The 14,702-nt window shown below is 34.9% G+C and overlaps 1 protein-coding gene across 2 annotated transcripts in view; it reads right to left on the bottom strand.

The window, feature by feature from the left end:
• The window catches only part of Tbc1d19 (TBC1 domain family member 19), a 130,623-nt gene that overhangs the window by 66,502 nt on the left and 49,419 nt on the right, over window positions 1–14,702 (bottom strand). For both annotated transcript variants that reach the window (XM_027936598.2, XM_071614204.1), the window contains exon 9: window positions 969–1,041. In XM_027936598.2, the coding sequence (XP_027792399.2) occupies window positions 969–1,041 (73 nt within the window). The remainder of the gene's footprint in view (window positions 1–968; window positions 1,042–14,702) is intronic.

The raw sequence follows: 14,702 nt of genomic DNA, 5'->3' as shown, positions 1-14,702 counted from the left end.
GACATATATGCTTCATTATCCATTACTGAAGTTTTAAAAAATGGTAACACATATCTTAAAAGTAGCTAGGTGGTTAAAATGAGATAATATACATGAAACAGGATGTGCTAAAATAGCCATTTATTATTATTATATTACTATCATAATAGTAATAATCAATAGCCAACTTCTTTATTTAAAAGGAGAAGAAACAAGTTAAAAGATACTAGCAACTTGTCTGAGGCATGTAGCTATCCACCAACGAAAGAAAGGACAGTAAGTCCCCTAACGCAGCCCTGTATTATTTCCACATCATAGGCCTCCATACTTTAAGTCAATTTTTACTTCAATCTTTTTTTTAATATATATTCATTAGTTGCACATAATACCTTTATTTATTTATTTGTTTGTTTGTTTATTTATTTATTTTTATGTGGTGCTGAGGATAGAACCCAGGGCCTCGCACGTGCTATGTGAGCGCTCTACCGCTGAGCCACAATCCCAGCCCTACTTCAATCTTATTATTGCTAAATGCCACTCTATTTTTTTCATGAAATGTACTTGTATCCATGAATACAGAAATTATCTAGATGATTAAAGTTTAAAAGACATGATTTTGAAACCCTAAGTCTACTTGAGGAAGACGCTAGTGTTCACTTGGTGATATGAAAACAAAAATAGATAATGATGGCCAGTGAGGGAAATTGAGTGCTGCTGAGGAAGATTTTGCCCATGTAGCAACTTACATGTCTAATAAATTTTCAGAATTATTTTAAAGAAATTCAAATAAAAAGACTAAATCTAGTTGAACTCTGATAATTATAACATACAGGATCCTATTCAATAATTAACAATAACAAAGGAGAGACAAAGCATGCTTTGTTTTCAGATAGTTTATGACACACCTTTGAGAAAAACAAGATAAACTTTAAACTCACTCTCATTTATCACGTATCATTAATTATATGTCATATGAGAGAAATACTAACCAGGAGGCACTTGTGTAGAATCATCTATACCCAGCTGTCCTGTATTTAAGCCAAGTTCTGCAAAGCATTCTTTCTGAAAAATAATACATTTAGAATTAACACACATCTCAGACTTTGCTGCATACTGAAAGATCACCTAAACATCAGCTTAAATAAAAATCATGTGACAAGAATCTATGTTTCATTCAAACATCTAAAAAAGAAAAAGACATTATCAGAAACCTAGAGTAACAAAAAAGTCTAAAATTGAGGAGTGGGACAACCATAAATCATTTATTACATATATTACTATATAACATTTAATATTTCTATGTGAAATAAACATGAAGAGTAAAAATATAAGCCTAAGGAAAATTAATATATTTAATTGTAAAAGAATATTCTCTGAATGTGTATACTAATATATGTATAAAAGATATAATCTCTCTCCAAATGTAGAGCTTTTAGTAATATTTTTCTCTCCCCTAATTTTTCCTGGCTAAAAAACATTTTTACTTTGATGCCTTTGACCAATATAAGTGCTGCTCTTGTTTACAAAAACTTTTTAAAAACCTCCTCTTGATTTTGCTTTTTTAGGTTATAGACTTACCAGTAAAGTAAGAAATCCTTCTGAGTAAAGAACTATTACATTCAAAACTTTCCTGAAACACATGCAATCACTGATAGCAGATGTAGCACTTACCAATTTTATATTCTAAAACCATTGTCTAAAATTACCAATACTGTTGGGAAAACATATAACAGCAGCAGCACCCCAGAGAAAAACCCCAACATGGTGTCTAACGACCCTCTTTCTCCTCTTTGTTTCTTTCACTGGCACGAAACATTCCGCTGGCGCCAATGTTCAAACCCTGCTGGTGGGAAGCCTTAGCCCAAATTAGAATTAACTTCTTGGGCTCCGGAACTGACATATGGAAGAGCTTGCCAATAAACAGGCGACCTGTTATCTACCTCAGCCCTGCGACCTCTCCTTAGACCTATATAAACACACAGCCTTTTGTAATAAAGCGGAAACCTCTTTGGTGATCTGTGTCGTGTGGTGCAGCGTCTTCCAGTCTTACAAATACAAACTTGTATCTGCGCTTTCCGTGGTACAGTACTTTATTCAGCTTTTAATCAACTAAATACCATAAATATTCAAAACAACTTATATTTGTTTTCAAGTAAATTTATAGTATCAAGTGCTCTGCTAAAATCAGGATAAACTAGATTTATTCTCCAAACTTCCTTTTCTTGTTTAGTACTGTATAGGAGAGTAATTATGCTTGTCTGGCATTTGTTAAACATACAAAAACCCCATATTATTCACACTGTTATTATTTTCTAGGTAATTAAACATTTCTATTAACATTTTCCTGTTTTATTGTTATTCTAATTGGTAAAACCATACTTCTTCCCCTTTTTAAAAAATGGTACTAGTTTAATTTTCACCTTTTTGTCTGGTACTTATCTCCTTATTTATAAGAACAAGTGTATATTGTTATTTTTAATTCATTAGTTTCAGATATCTATTGATTTTATATGATAAATCAGGATTTTAGTGCATGTATATTATTTTTTTCTTCCTTCCAATATAATATAATTATATATCAATTTTTGGTAAAATACATATTACAGATTTGCATTATTGTAATTAGGTAAATATTATTCACTGGTCAGCCATGTTGTTTCCTTACATACCTTTCCTTACTGTTAATTTTTCTCCATACTGTTTCTATTTAAACTGCTTTTTCACTTTTACAATATTCTTTAATCATTTACCTCTTCCTATAGCCTTTAACGTCTCTGAAAAGACCCTTGTCAGTGTAATTTCACGTGTGGTTCAGTCTCTGGGATCATCTATTCTGTTGGCGTTTCTCTTACAGGCATCCTTCCTGGGATCTTCGGCTTCCGGCTCTAGTCTGGGATCATTGTGCTCCAGATCTGTTGTGGCCTTTATCCTGCAAATTCTCTTCACTGTCATTTCTGAAAATTCCCCTTCTCTTTGGTTGGAATCCTGTTGCTTGGTTCCATATTTTCAGTTTTGCTTATGACCTTATATGAAGCACTTCTAAGAGGTGCTGGCATGGAAGAAAATATTTTAAATCATATACATCTGAAAATGTCTACTCTATCTTTGCATTTGATTGACTGTGGTTACATATAGAATTTGAGAATTAAAGTCATTCAGATTTTTAAAGGCATTACTTCAAAATCTTCTGGCTTCCAGTTGTGCTGCTGAGAAGTCAGATGCCACTCTGATTCCTGATACTTTGTATATAGCCTGCTATTCATCTATAAAAGGTTTCCAGTTTCTCTTTTAAGTGCTTTGATAGGGATTTTCTTTCATCCATGGCATCGAGTACTAGATATTTCATACTGGAGATCCCCATCTTTCAGTTCTTGGAAATGCTAATGATTATATTCCCTGTGTTATCCTTCTATAACTCTTACTGGTCAGATTTAGTCTTCCTGAATTGATCTTCTAATTTAAAAAAATTCCCTCCTATCTTCCTTATCTTTTGCTTAATCTTCTAATAGATTTCCTCAGCTTGCTTTTCAACCCTTATGCCAATATTTTATGGTTCTTTTCAGTTATACATTAGAATTCATTCTGACAAAATTTAAAAACGCATGGAATATAATTTGTTCTAATTCAATCCCCCGTACTTCCCATTTCCCTCTTCTCCTCCCTTCACTGTTCCCATCACTGTACTCTACTGACCTTTCTGCTATTTACTTAGATTTTTTTTTTTTTTTTTTTTTAGTGTCTCGTGGATATACATAATGGTAAGAGTCATTGTAGTATATTCATATAGACATAGGAAATTTAGGTTAGGCTCATTCCACTGTATTTCCTTATCTCATCTTCCTCCCTCCCCTTTAATCCCTTTCATATACTTCACTGATCTTTCTTCTATTTTGTTTACTGCCCTCTTTATTTTGGATCAGCTTCCACATATCAGAGAAAACATTTGACCTTTGACTTTTGGGGACTAGCTTATTTCACTTAGCATGAGAGTATCCAGTTCCATCCATTTACCAGAAAATGGCATAATATCATTTTTCTTTATGGATGAGTAATATTCTATGGTGTATATATACCACATTTTCTTTATCCATTCATCTGTTGAAGGGCAGCTAGGTTGGTTCCATAGCTTGGCTATTGTGAATCATGCTACTATAAACATTAATGTGGTTGCATCATTGTAATATGCTGATTTTAAATCTTTTGGATATATACTGAGGAGTGGGATAGCCAGGTCATAAGGTGTTTACATTCTTAGTTTTTTGAGGAATTTCGAGTGGTAGCACTAATTTGCAGTCTTACCAACAATGTATTAGTACACATTTCCCCCCATATCCTCACTAACATTTGTTGCTATTTGTATTCTTGATAACTGCCATTCTGACAGGAATGAGATGAAATCTCAATGCAGTTTTAATTTGCATTCCCCTCATTGGGAGAGATATTGAACATTTTTTCATGTATTTGCTGACCATCTGTATTTCTTCTTTTGAGAAGTGTCTGCTTAGTTCTTTTGCCTATTCATTGACTGATTTTGCCTGTTCATTCTTTGGTACTAAGTTTTTTGAGTTCTTTGTATATTCTGGATATTAATGCTCTGAGGAGCAGGTGATAGAGACCTACTTCCATTTTGTAGGCTCTCTCTTTCAATGCTCATAATTGTTTCCTCTGTTGTGCAGAAGCTTTTGATGTTATCTCACTTACTGAATTTTTAATATCTTGTGCTTTAGGAGTCTTGTTAAGGAAGTCAATTCTTTTGCAAACATGTTGGGAATAAGGGGCCCACATTTTCTTCTAGCTGTTGTAGGTTTTTTCACCTAATTCCTAGGTCTTTGATCCAGTTTCAGTTGAGTTTTGTGCAGGGTGAGATATATGGGTTAAATTTCATTGTTCTACATATGGATTTTCAGTTTTTCCAGCACCATGTATTTAAAAGTCTATCTTTTCTCTAACATATATGTTTGGCATCTTTGTCCAGTACCAGATAACTGTTCTCATATGGATTTGCCTGTGTCTTTTATTCTATTCCACTGGTCGTCATGACTGTTTTGGTGCTAGCACCATGCTGTTTTTGCTACTATAGCTCAGAAGTATAATTTGAGGTCAGGTATTATGGTGCCTCCTGCTTCACTTTTCTAGGAATTATTTTGGCTATTCTGAGTCTCTTACTTCTCCAAATGACTATTTTTTCTATTTCTGTGAAGAATGTCATTGGAATTTTGGTGGGAACTGCATTGAATCTGTATAGTGCTTTTGTTAGTATGATCATTTTGACAATATTAATTCTGCTCATCCAAGAACATGGGAGGTCTATTGCCTAAAGTCTTCTTCAATTTCTTCCTTCAGTGTTCTACAGTTTTCACAGTAGCGGTACTTCACATCTTTTGTTAGATTGATTCCCAAGTATTTAATTTTTGTGTTTTAAGTCAATTACGAATGAGACAGTTTCCCTAATTTCTTTTTCAGCAGGTTCATAATTGAAGTATTCCCAAGTATTTTATTTTTGTGTTTTAAGTCAATTACGAATGAGACAGTTTCCCTAATTTCTTTTTCAGCAGGTTCATAATTGAAGTATAGGAATGCAATTGATTTATGAGTGTTGATCTTGTATTCTGCTACTTTAATGAATTCATTTATGAGCTCTGGAAGTCTTCTGGTGAAGTATTTTGGGTCTTCTAAATATACAATTATGTTGTCAGCAAGCAGAGATAGTTTGAGGTCTTCTTTTACTATTCATATCCTTTTAATTTCCTTTTCCTGCCTGATTGCTCTAGCTTGAGTTTCAAGAACTGTTTTGAAGCAGGCATCCTTGTCTTGCTCCTGTTTTTAAAGGAAATGCTTTCAGATTTTCTCCATTCTCCAATAATGGTAGCTTTGAGTTTGTCATATATAACCTTTACAATGTTGAGGTAAGTTCTTTGTATCCCTAGTTATTCTAGTGCTGTAGACATGAACGGGTGCTATTTTTTGTCAAATGCTTTTTTTACATCTATTGAAATAATTATGATTCTTGACTTCGATGCTAATAATGTGATGGATGACATTTATTGACTTCCATATGCTGAACCAACCTTTCATCCTTGGGATGAGACCCACTTGGTCATCTTGCGCTATCTTTTTTATGTGTCTTTGTATATGGCCTTCCAATATTTTATTAAGGAATTTACATCTATATTCATGAAGGATATTGGCCTAAAGTTTTCTTTCCTTGATTTTTTTTTTTTTTTTTTTGTCTAGTTTGGGTATCAGGGTGATACTAGCTTTGTAGAATGAGTTTGGCAGTGTTCCCTTCTTTTCTATTTCATGGAAAAATTTGAAAAGGCTTGGTATTAGTTCTTCTTTAAAGGTCTGGTAAAACTTTGCTGAGAATCTTTCAAGACCCAGACTTCTTTGTTGAAAATTTTTTGATAGCTGCCTCAATTTAATTACTTGATATTGATCTGTTTAAGTTTTCTATACTCTCATGGTTCAATCTGGGCAGGTTATATGTCTCTACGAATTTGTTGATATCTTCAGGATTTTCTATATTATTGGAATATTTTCTATTTATTGGAATTTCTGATGATCCTGAAGATTTCAGTACTGTCTGTGGTGATATTTACTTTTTCATCTCTAATTTTGTTAATTTTAATGTTTTCTCTTTGTCTTTTCGTTAGTTTGGTTAAGGGTTTATCCATCTTGTTTATCCTTTTGAAAAACTTTTTGTTTCACTGATCATTTTTATTGTTTTTTAATTCTCAAATTCATTAATTTTGGTTGTGATTTTAATTATCCCCCCCTTTTTTTAAACTGATTTTGGTGTTGGTTGTTGTTCTTTTTTAAAGGCCTTGCAATGTAATGTTATTTATTTGGTATCTTTCTATTCTTTTCACGTATTAGCTTAATGCTATGAACTTTTCTCTTAGACCTGCCTTCATACTATTCCAGAGCTTTTGATATATTGTACCATGATTCTTATTTATTTCTAAGAATTCTTTTACTTCTTCCCTGATTTCTTCTGTTATCCATTCATCATTCAGAAGTGTATTATTTAATCTCCAGATGTTTGCATATTTTCTTTTTTTTTAATTCTCACCATTGATTTATAATTCCATTCCATTTGATCTGACAGAATAAAAGGTTTTATCTCTCTCTCTCTCTTTTTTTTTTTTTTTGTATTTGCTAAGATTTTCTTTGTGACCTAAAATATGGTTTATTTTAGAAAATGTTCAATGGGCACCAAGAAGAAAATGAATTCAGTATTTGACACATGAAGTAGTCTACAGATGTCAGTGAGGTTCATATTATTAACTATATTTTTTAGTTCTGCAGAATATTACTTAGTTTATATTTGGATGATCTATCCAGTGGTAACCAGTATTCTTGTATTGTGGTCTATTTGATTCTTAATACTGAGATGGATTTGTTTTATGTATGTAGATGCACCATTGTTTGAGGCATAAATATTTACAATCATTGCATCTTATTGTTGTATGATTCCCTTATGCAGTATGAAGTGACCTTCTTTGTTTTTTCTGATTAATTCTGACTTGAAGTCCACTTTAGGCAATATGAAAATAGCTACCCCTGCTGGTTTATGCATCCTATGTAAATGATATGTCTTTTCCCATCCTTTCACCTTCAAGCTGCGAATGTCTTTATGAGGTAAGTATCCTGCAGACAGCATATTATTGGGTTTTGCTTTTTAATCCAATCTGTCAACCTATGTCTTTTGATTGAAAAGTTCAGACCATTTTCATTCAATGTTATTATTAAGATGATATTTATTTCCTGCCATTTTGATTTATTTCTAATGTTTAAGTCACACTGGATTCTTTTGACTATTCTTGTAGTACAATTCCTCCCTATGCTTATTTTCACTTCTATTTTTCATTCCTTCTTCATGAAATATCTCATTGAGTCTGTTTTCTACTGCAGGCATTCTGATTATCAATTGTTTTAGCCTCTGTTTTTCAGAGAAGGTTTTTAATTCATCTTCAATTCTGAAGCTTAATTTTGCTTAATTTTTGGTATAGTATTCTTGGTTGGCATTCATTTTCTTTCAGAGCATGGTATATATTATTCCAGCCCTCATGGCTTTTAGGGTCTGCATTGAGAAATCAGTTGAAATTTGGATTGGATTACCCCTAAATGTGACCAGCCATTTTTCTCTTGCAGCTTTAAAAATTCTATCCTCATTGTATATTAGGCATTTATAGACACATCATTATAATGTGTCTTGGAGTGGATCTATTCTGATTTTTTATATTTGAAGTCCTACATACCTCTTGTATTTAAATTTCCAAGTCATTCTTAAGGTTTGGAATTTTTCTGATATTAAATCATTGAAAAGAGTGTATATCCCTTTAGTTTATATGTCAGTGCCTTGATTTACCCCAATGATTCTTAAATTTGACCTCTTGATGTTATCCAGATTTCCTGAATATTCTTGTCATGGTCTCTTAACATCCTTTCTTTATGGTCAACTTTATTTTCAAGATTAAATAATTTGTATTTGAGACCTGAAAGTCTGTCTCAAAGTGATCTAATCTCTATTGCTGATGCTTTTTATTTAATTTTTAATTTGGTTTATTGAGTCATTTCCAAAAGTTCAGTTTGGTTCTTTTTCAAAATCTCTTGTTCACTTCTATAATTTCTTTCTAATTTCACATCTTACATCTTCTTTTAGCTTGTAAAACATTTTAACTATAAACTTTATAAATTCCTACTCTGACATTTGCTCTGCTCTGGCATCAGTGCAGTCAGTTGTTGAAGCATTATGGGCTATTTGAGATGATTTGTTCCCTTGCTTTTTCATACTGTTTGTATGTCCACCCATCTATTGGTATAGTTCTCACTTCTTCTTTTAAGTGAGGTAATATTATGTGAGCTTCTTTTTCTTAAGAGCTGAGTGATTATCCAGATATTTTTAGTAAATGTGTGACTTCTGATGATCTTAATATAAGCACCAGTGAAGACTTGTACAATTCAACCTTATGAGAAACAAAAACATGTTGCTATTGTTCTCCACAGTTCCCCAAATCCAGGTATGAGCTTATAATAAAGTCCTATAATGGTTCAAAAATTAGTTATTAAGTTTAGTAAAATCCTATAACCTTAAACGAGGGCTAAAAGGGGGAAAGAAAAAAGATTGGGCAAAAAGGAGAGGAAGAATGAGAGAAAGAAATTAAGAAAGAAAAAAGAGAAATAATAAAAAAGAATAATCCACACCAAGGCAGAAAAGAGAAATACACTGATGATGGTGTATTTGGAGCAGTAGCAGATAATGCAAGAGGATAAATAGGAGATAAGAGGAGCAAGTATAAACTACAGCTAGGAAAACAAAATAGGAAGATTGATTCTAATCAATGCTTTAAACAATTAGATGAAATACATTCAAATGGGTGGAAGGTACAATATTGGTTATTGGTGTAACAATTACATTCAAGTTAAAGGTTTAGTTATATTGGGCTGAGATTGTGGCTAAAGCGATAGAGCACTCGCCTAGCATGGGCGGGACCCAGGTTCAATTCTCAGCACCACATAAAAATAAAGGCATTGTGCTGTGTCCATCTACAAAAAAGATTCATTCTCATTCTCTCTCTCTCTCTCTCTCTCTCTCTCAAAAAAAAAAAAAAAATTAAAAAAAAATAGTTATATGATCAAAATGATGTCAGAGTTATTTATAATAAACCATATCAAAGTGAAGTAAATTCTGTTTGAATCTTGGTTTGAATTTCATCGGACAATTAGCAGATGTCCATCCTTCTTTGGCTATGGATCTTTCCAGAGTTTCAGAGGCACAGGAGTCAATTCCCTCATTGCTATATATCTCCCACCAGCCAATTCTGGTTTGTCAGCTCAGGAGCCTGCAGCTGACTGCTCAGAGGATGCAGTGTTGTGGCATGACCCTGTGACTTCTGTAGGTTATCATGTACCTGCTCTCCTCTTCAAGATATTTTTAATGGTGGTGAAGATCCTGGTAGCTTTCTGTGAGTGCAGGAATTCTGATTGTGGTTTTTCCACAGGTGTTCTCTTGTGCAGAAGTATTCACCTAACAAACAACACTTTTTGAGGTACTGTAGTGAAGGGACTCAGGTGGTTCACCTGGGTTCTAGTTTCCACTGCCCCAGGTTTGAATGATGGACACTATTATGGTTTGAATGTGAGGTGTCCCCCAAAAGCTCACATATGAGACAGTACAAGAAGGTTCAGAGGAGAAATGATTAGGTTGTAAGAGTCTTAACCCAATCAGTGAATTAATCCCCGGGTAGGGATTAAAAACTGAGTAGTAACTAAACTGGTAGGGTATGGCTGGAAGAAGTGGGAACGGGGGCATGGCTTTGGGTATATATTTGTATCTGGCAAGAGGACTTTCTCTGCTTCTTCATCAACATGTGGGCTGTTTCCCTCTGCCACAGTCTTCTGCCATGATGTTCTACCTTACCTAGAGCCAGCCTTCTATAGACAAAGCCCTCTGAAACTGTGAACCCATAAATAAACTTTTCCACCTCTACAATTGTTTTTGTTGGATATTTAATCACAGCAGTGAAAAAGCTGACTAAAACAGGCACTGATTTCCTCTATTAACTATAACTGATGCAAGGTCCTGACAGTATCCAAACAATGCCCTTTCACTTACCAGTTGTGACCACGGGTCAGGCTGGGGTACCAGTTAAGGCTGGGAGCAATCACTTCCTGTTGCCTAGACTCTGGTAACTGTATCTTCTGCTTAAGTTTCCTGGGTTATTTAGGGAACTTCTTCTAGCAGCCTTCTGTCTGTGGCTGTCACCATCCAGGAACTAGGTCTCTAGAGAACTTCCCTCTAGAATAGCCATGCGATCCCAGGGACAGTCCCTAGGCTTCTCATGGTACCTCTTTCCAGTGATCAGGGCTCATGAAGTCCTGGTCAATCTGTTTTCTCCTGCTTGGGGACTAAGCTGCTTAGCTGCTGTCTCTGAGTTGAGTACAGGCTGCTCAGTGCTTTGGTCTCGGAGACTAAGCAGGACTCAGTATACTTCCCAGCACAGACCCTTGTCAGCCCATTTCCCTTATTTGTGGGAAGGAAAAAGGAGGTTTTCAGTGATTTTTGGCTAAAAGTGGTGCTTCTAGAATTTCTTTTTGGACAAATTCTTAAGGGGGCCCACTGCAGGGGATTTCCCTCTCACTTAATTTATAGCTATCTGGGAGTGGGAAGATCCCATGCTGATTTAAGGGGGTGACTGGCTGACTGAGGGCTCCGTAAGATGGCTGCAGACCCCTGGCTCAGGTTTCTTTTCATGATTTGGTTTTAAGCTGTGCTCTGTTTTTTTTTGCTTTTTTTTTTTTTTAACTAAAAAAAAAAAAACAACTTTCTGTATATCAGTGACAAATCCACTGAGAAGGAAATGAGGAAAACTATATCATTCACAATTACCTCAAAACAAACAAACAAACAAAAAACTTGGGAATCAACTTAAAGAAAGAGATGAAAGATCAATATAATGAAAACTACAAAACCCTAAAGAGAGAAATCAAAGACGACTTTGGAGACTTGCTCTTGGACAGGCAGAATTGATATTATCAAAATGACCATACTACCCAAAGCACTATACAGATTTAATGCAATTCTGATCAAAATCTCAATGGCACTCCTCATAGAAATAGAAAAAGCAACCATAAAATTCATCTGGGAGAAAAAGAGTCCCAGAATAGCTAAAGCAATCCTTAGCAGGAAGAGTGAAGCAGGAGGCATCATTATACCAGACCTTAAACTATACTACAGAGCAATAGTAACAAAAACAGCATGGTACTGGCACTAAACAAACTGGTAGACCAGTGGTACAGAATAGAGGACACAGAGACTAACCCACAAAATTACAATTATCTTATATTAGACAAAGGTGCCAAAAACATGCACGGGAGAAAAGATAACATCTTCAACAAATGGTGCTGGGAAAACTGGAAATCCATATGCAACAAAATGAAATTAAACCCATATCTCTCACCATGCACAAAACTTAATTTAAAATGAATAAAGGACCTAGGAATTAAACCAAAGACTCTGCATCTAATACAAGAAAAAGTAGGCCCTAATCTTCATCATTTGGGATTAGGCCCCAACTTCCTTAATAAGACTCCTATAGCACAAGAGTTAAAACCAGGAGTCAGTAAATGGGATGGAATCAAACTAAAAAGTTTCTTCTCAGCAAAAGAAACAATCTGTGAGGTGAACAGAAAGCCTACATCCTGGGAGCAAATTTTTACCCTTCACCCATCAGATAGAGCACTAATCTCTAGGTATATAAAGAACTCAAAAAGCTAAGCACCAAAAAACCAAATAACCCAATCAATAAATGGGCCAAGGACCTGAACAGACACTTCTCAGAAGAGGATATACAATCAATCAACAAATATATGAAAAAATGCTCAGCATCTCTAGCAATTAGAGAAATGAAAATCAAAACTACTCTAAGATATCATCTCACTCCAGTCAGAATGGAAGCTATTATGAAGACAAACAACAATAAGTGTTGGCAAGAATGTGGGAAAACAGGTACATTCATACACTGCTGGTGGGACTGCAAATTGCTGTAGCCAATAAGGAAAGCAGTATGGAGATTCCTTGGAAATCTGGGAATGGAACCACCATTAGACTCAGCTATTCCTCTCCTTAGTCTATACCCAAAGGACTTAAAAACAGCATACTACAGGGACACAGCCACATTAATGTTTATAGCAGCACAATTCACAATAGCTAAACTGTGGAGCCAACCTAGATGCCTTTCAGTGGATGAATGGATTAAAAAAAAAAATGTGGCATTTATACACAATAGAATTTTACTCAGCAATAAAAGAGAATAAAATCATAGCATTTGCAGGTAAATGGATGGCACTGAGGAAGATAATGCTAAGTGAAGTTAGCCAATCCCCCCCCAAAAAAGGTCGAATGTTTTCTCTGATATAAGGAGGCTGACTCATAGTGGGGTAGGGATGGGGAGCATGGGAGAAATAGATGAATTCTAGATAGGGAAGAGGGATGGGAAGGAAAAGGAGGGGGCATGGGGTTAGAAATGATGGTGGAATGTGATAGACATCATTATCGAAAGTACATGCATAAAGACCCGAATTGGGTGTCAACATACTTTATATACAGAGATATGAAAAATTGTGGTATATATGTGTAATAAAAATTGTAATGCATTCCACTGTCATTTTTTAAAAATCAATTAAAAATAATAAATAATTTTTAAAAACCTCTTTAAATAAAAAAAAAGAGAGAATAAAATCATGGCAGGTAAATGGATGGAGTTAGAGAAGATAATGCTAAGTGAAGTTAGCCAAACCCCCAAAAACAAGTGTGGAATGTTTTCTTTGATATAAGGAGGCTGATTCATAGTGGGATAGGGAGAGGGAGTTTGGGAGTAATAGACAAACTCTAGACAGGGTGGAGGGGTGGGAGGGGAAGGGAGGGGGCATGGAATTAGAAATGATGGTAGAATGTGATGATCATTATTATCCAAAGTATATGTATGAAGACATGGATTGGTGTGAATATACTTTGTACACAACCAGAGATATGAAAAATTATGCTCTATATGAGTATTAAGAATTGTAATGCATTCTGTCATTATATAATAAAAATAATAAAAATTTAAAAAGAAAAAAATTTTTAGTTATAGATGGACACAGTGTTTTAATTTTGTTTACTTATTTTTATGTGGTGCTAAGGATGGAACCCAGTGCCTCACACGTGTTAAGCAAGGGCTCTACCATTGAGCTACAACTCTAGCCCCTGTTTGCTCTGTTTTAAGGACCCTGCTGTTCCTGTCACACTTTAAATTTTATCTGCCTTTCCAAATGTGTTTTAGTGGGTGAGCTTAAGAGATTTTTTGCACCCTCTTTCTCTGTTGCTTCTCCCCACTTCAGGTTTGGGACTAGGAACTCTGCATTTACCTTCTACTCTGGTAACCAATCTTTAGGTCTCTCCAGTTCTCATACTTTGTAATATTCAGTCTTAGAGCATTTACTTTGTCACCCACCTCTCAATTCTACTTTTCTTTCAGTGCCCATTTTCTGTGTTGTGAGGAGATCAGGACTCACTGCCTAGCCCCTTCCTGCCACTTTTTCAACCCATGTCCTCATACCAATTTTTGTTTTATATGTCATGCTCCTATTCCAAAAAGTTCGTTCATTATTTAATTTTAGTTTTGTTATTTTATTTTAATGAAATTCTTTTTTAAAATTCATGAGTAATATCTGCTCTTATCTGAGAATATTAAGTTTCTTTAAAGTTTCCTATCAGGAAGAAATGTCCATATCAAGATGACCTTCAGTTTACCTTCTCCCAGCAGTATTTCCCTAAAAATGTACTGGGTTACCAAAAAATGCTCAGAGCAATGCCAGTTATAGTACTAAGTTTGGGGGGGAGGACTATGGTTGTGGTTTAGGGGTAGAGCACTTGACTAACATGCACAAGGCTCTTGTTTCAATTCTCAGCACTGTAAAAAATAAAATCTAAAAAAAAAAAAAAAAAAAAAAAAATTACTGGAAAACACAGGCCCTAGCTGCCCTGTGTGGTGCCCTTTGAGAAGTCCTGGAAGCTATGCCCCTGTGCATCATGAGAAATGGTTTTTATTGTGTATAAGACTTCCCTATGTTGTTCCTATATGCTTTGTCACTTCCAATTGTGTGTATTTCTTTGTGGGGGCTGGGAAATAGCTCCTGGATGGCTTAAGGACTCTCAGTGATGTATTTGATCATGGTGT

Source organism: Marmota flaviventris, chromosome 7 (genome assembly GCF_047511675.1).
Source record: "Marmota flaviventris isolate mMarFla1 chromosome 7, mMarFla1.hap1, whole genome shotgun sequence".
Classification (NCBI taxonomy): domain Eukaryota; kingdom Metazoa; phylum Chordata; class Mammalia; order Rodentia; family Sciuridae; genus Marmota; species Marmota flaviventris.
The sequence above is the reverse complement of the archived record's forward strand: the minus strand, read 5'-3'. Positions and strand labels throughout refer to the sequence as shown.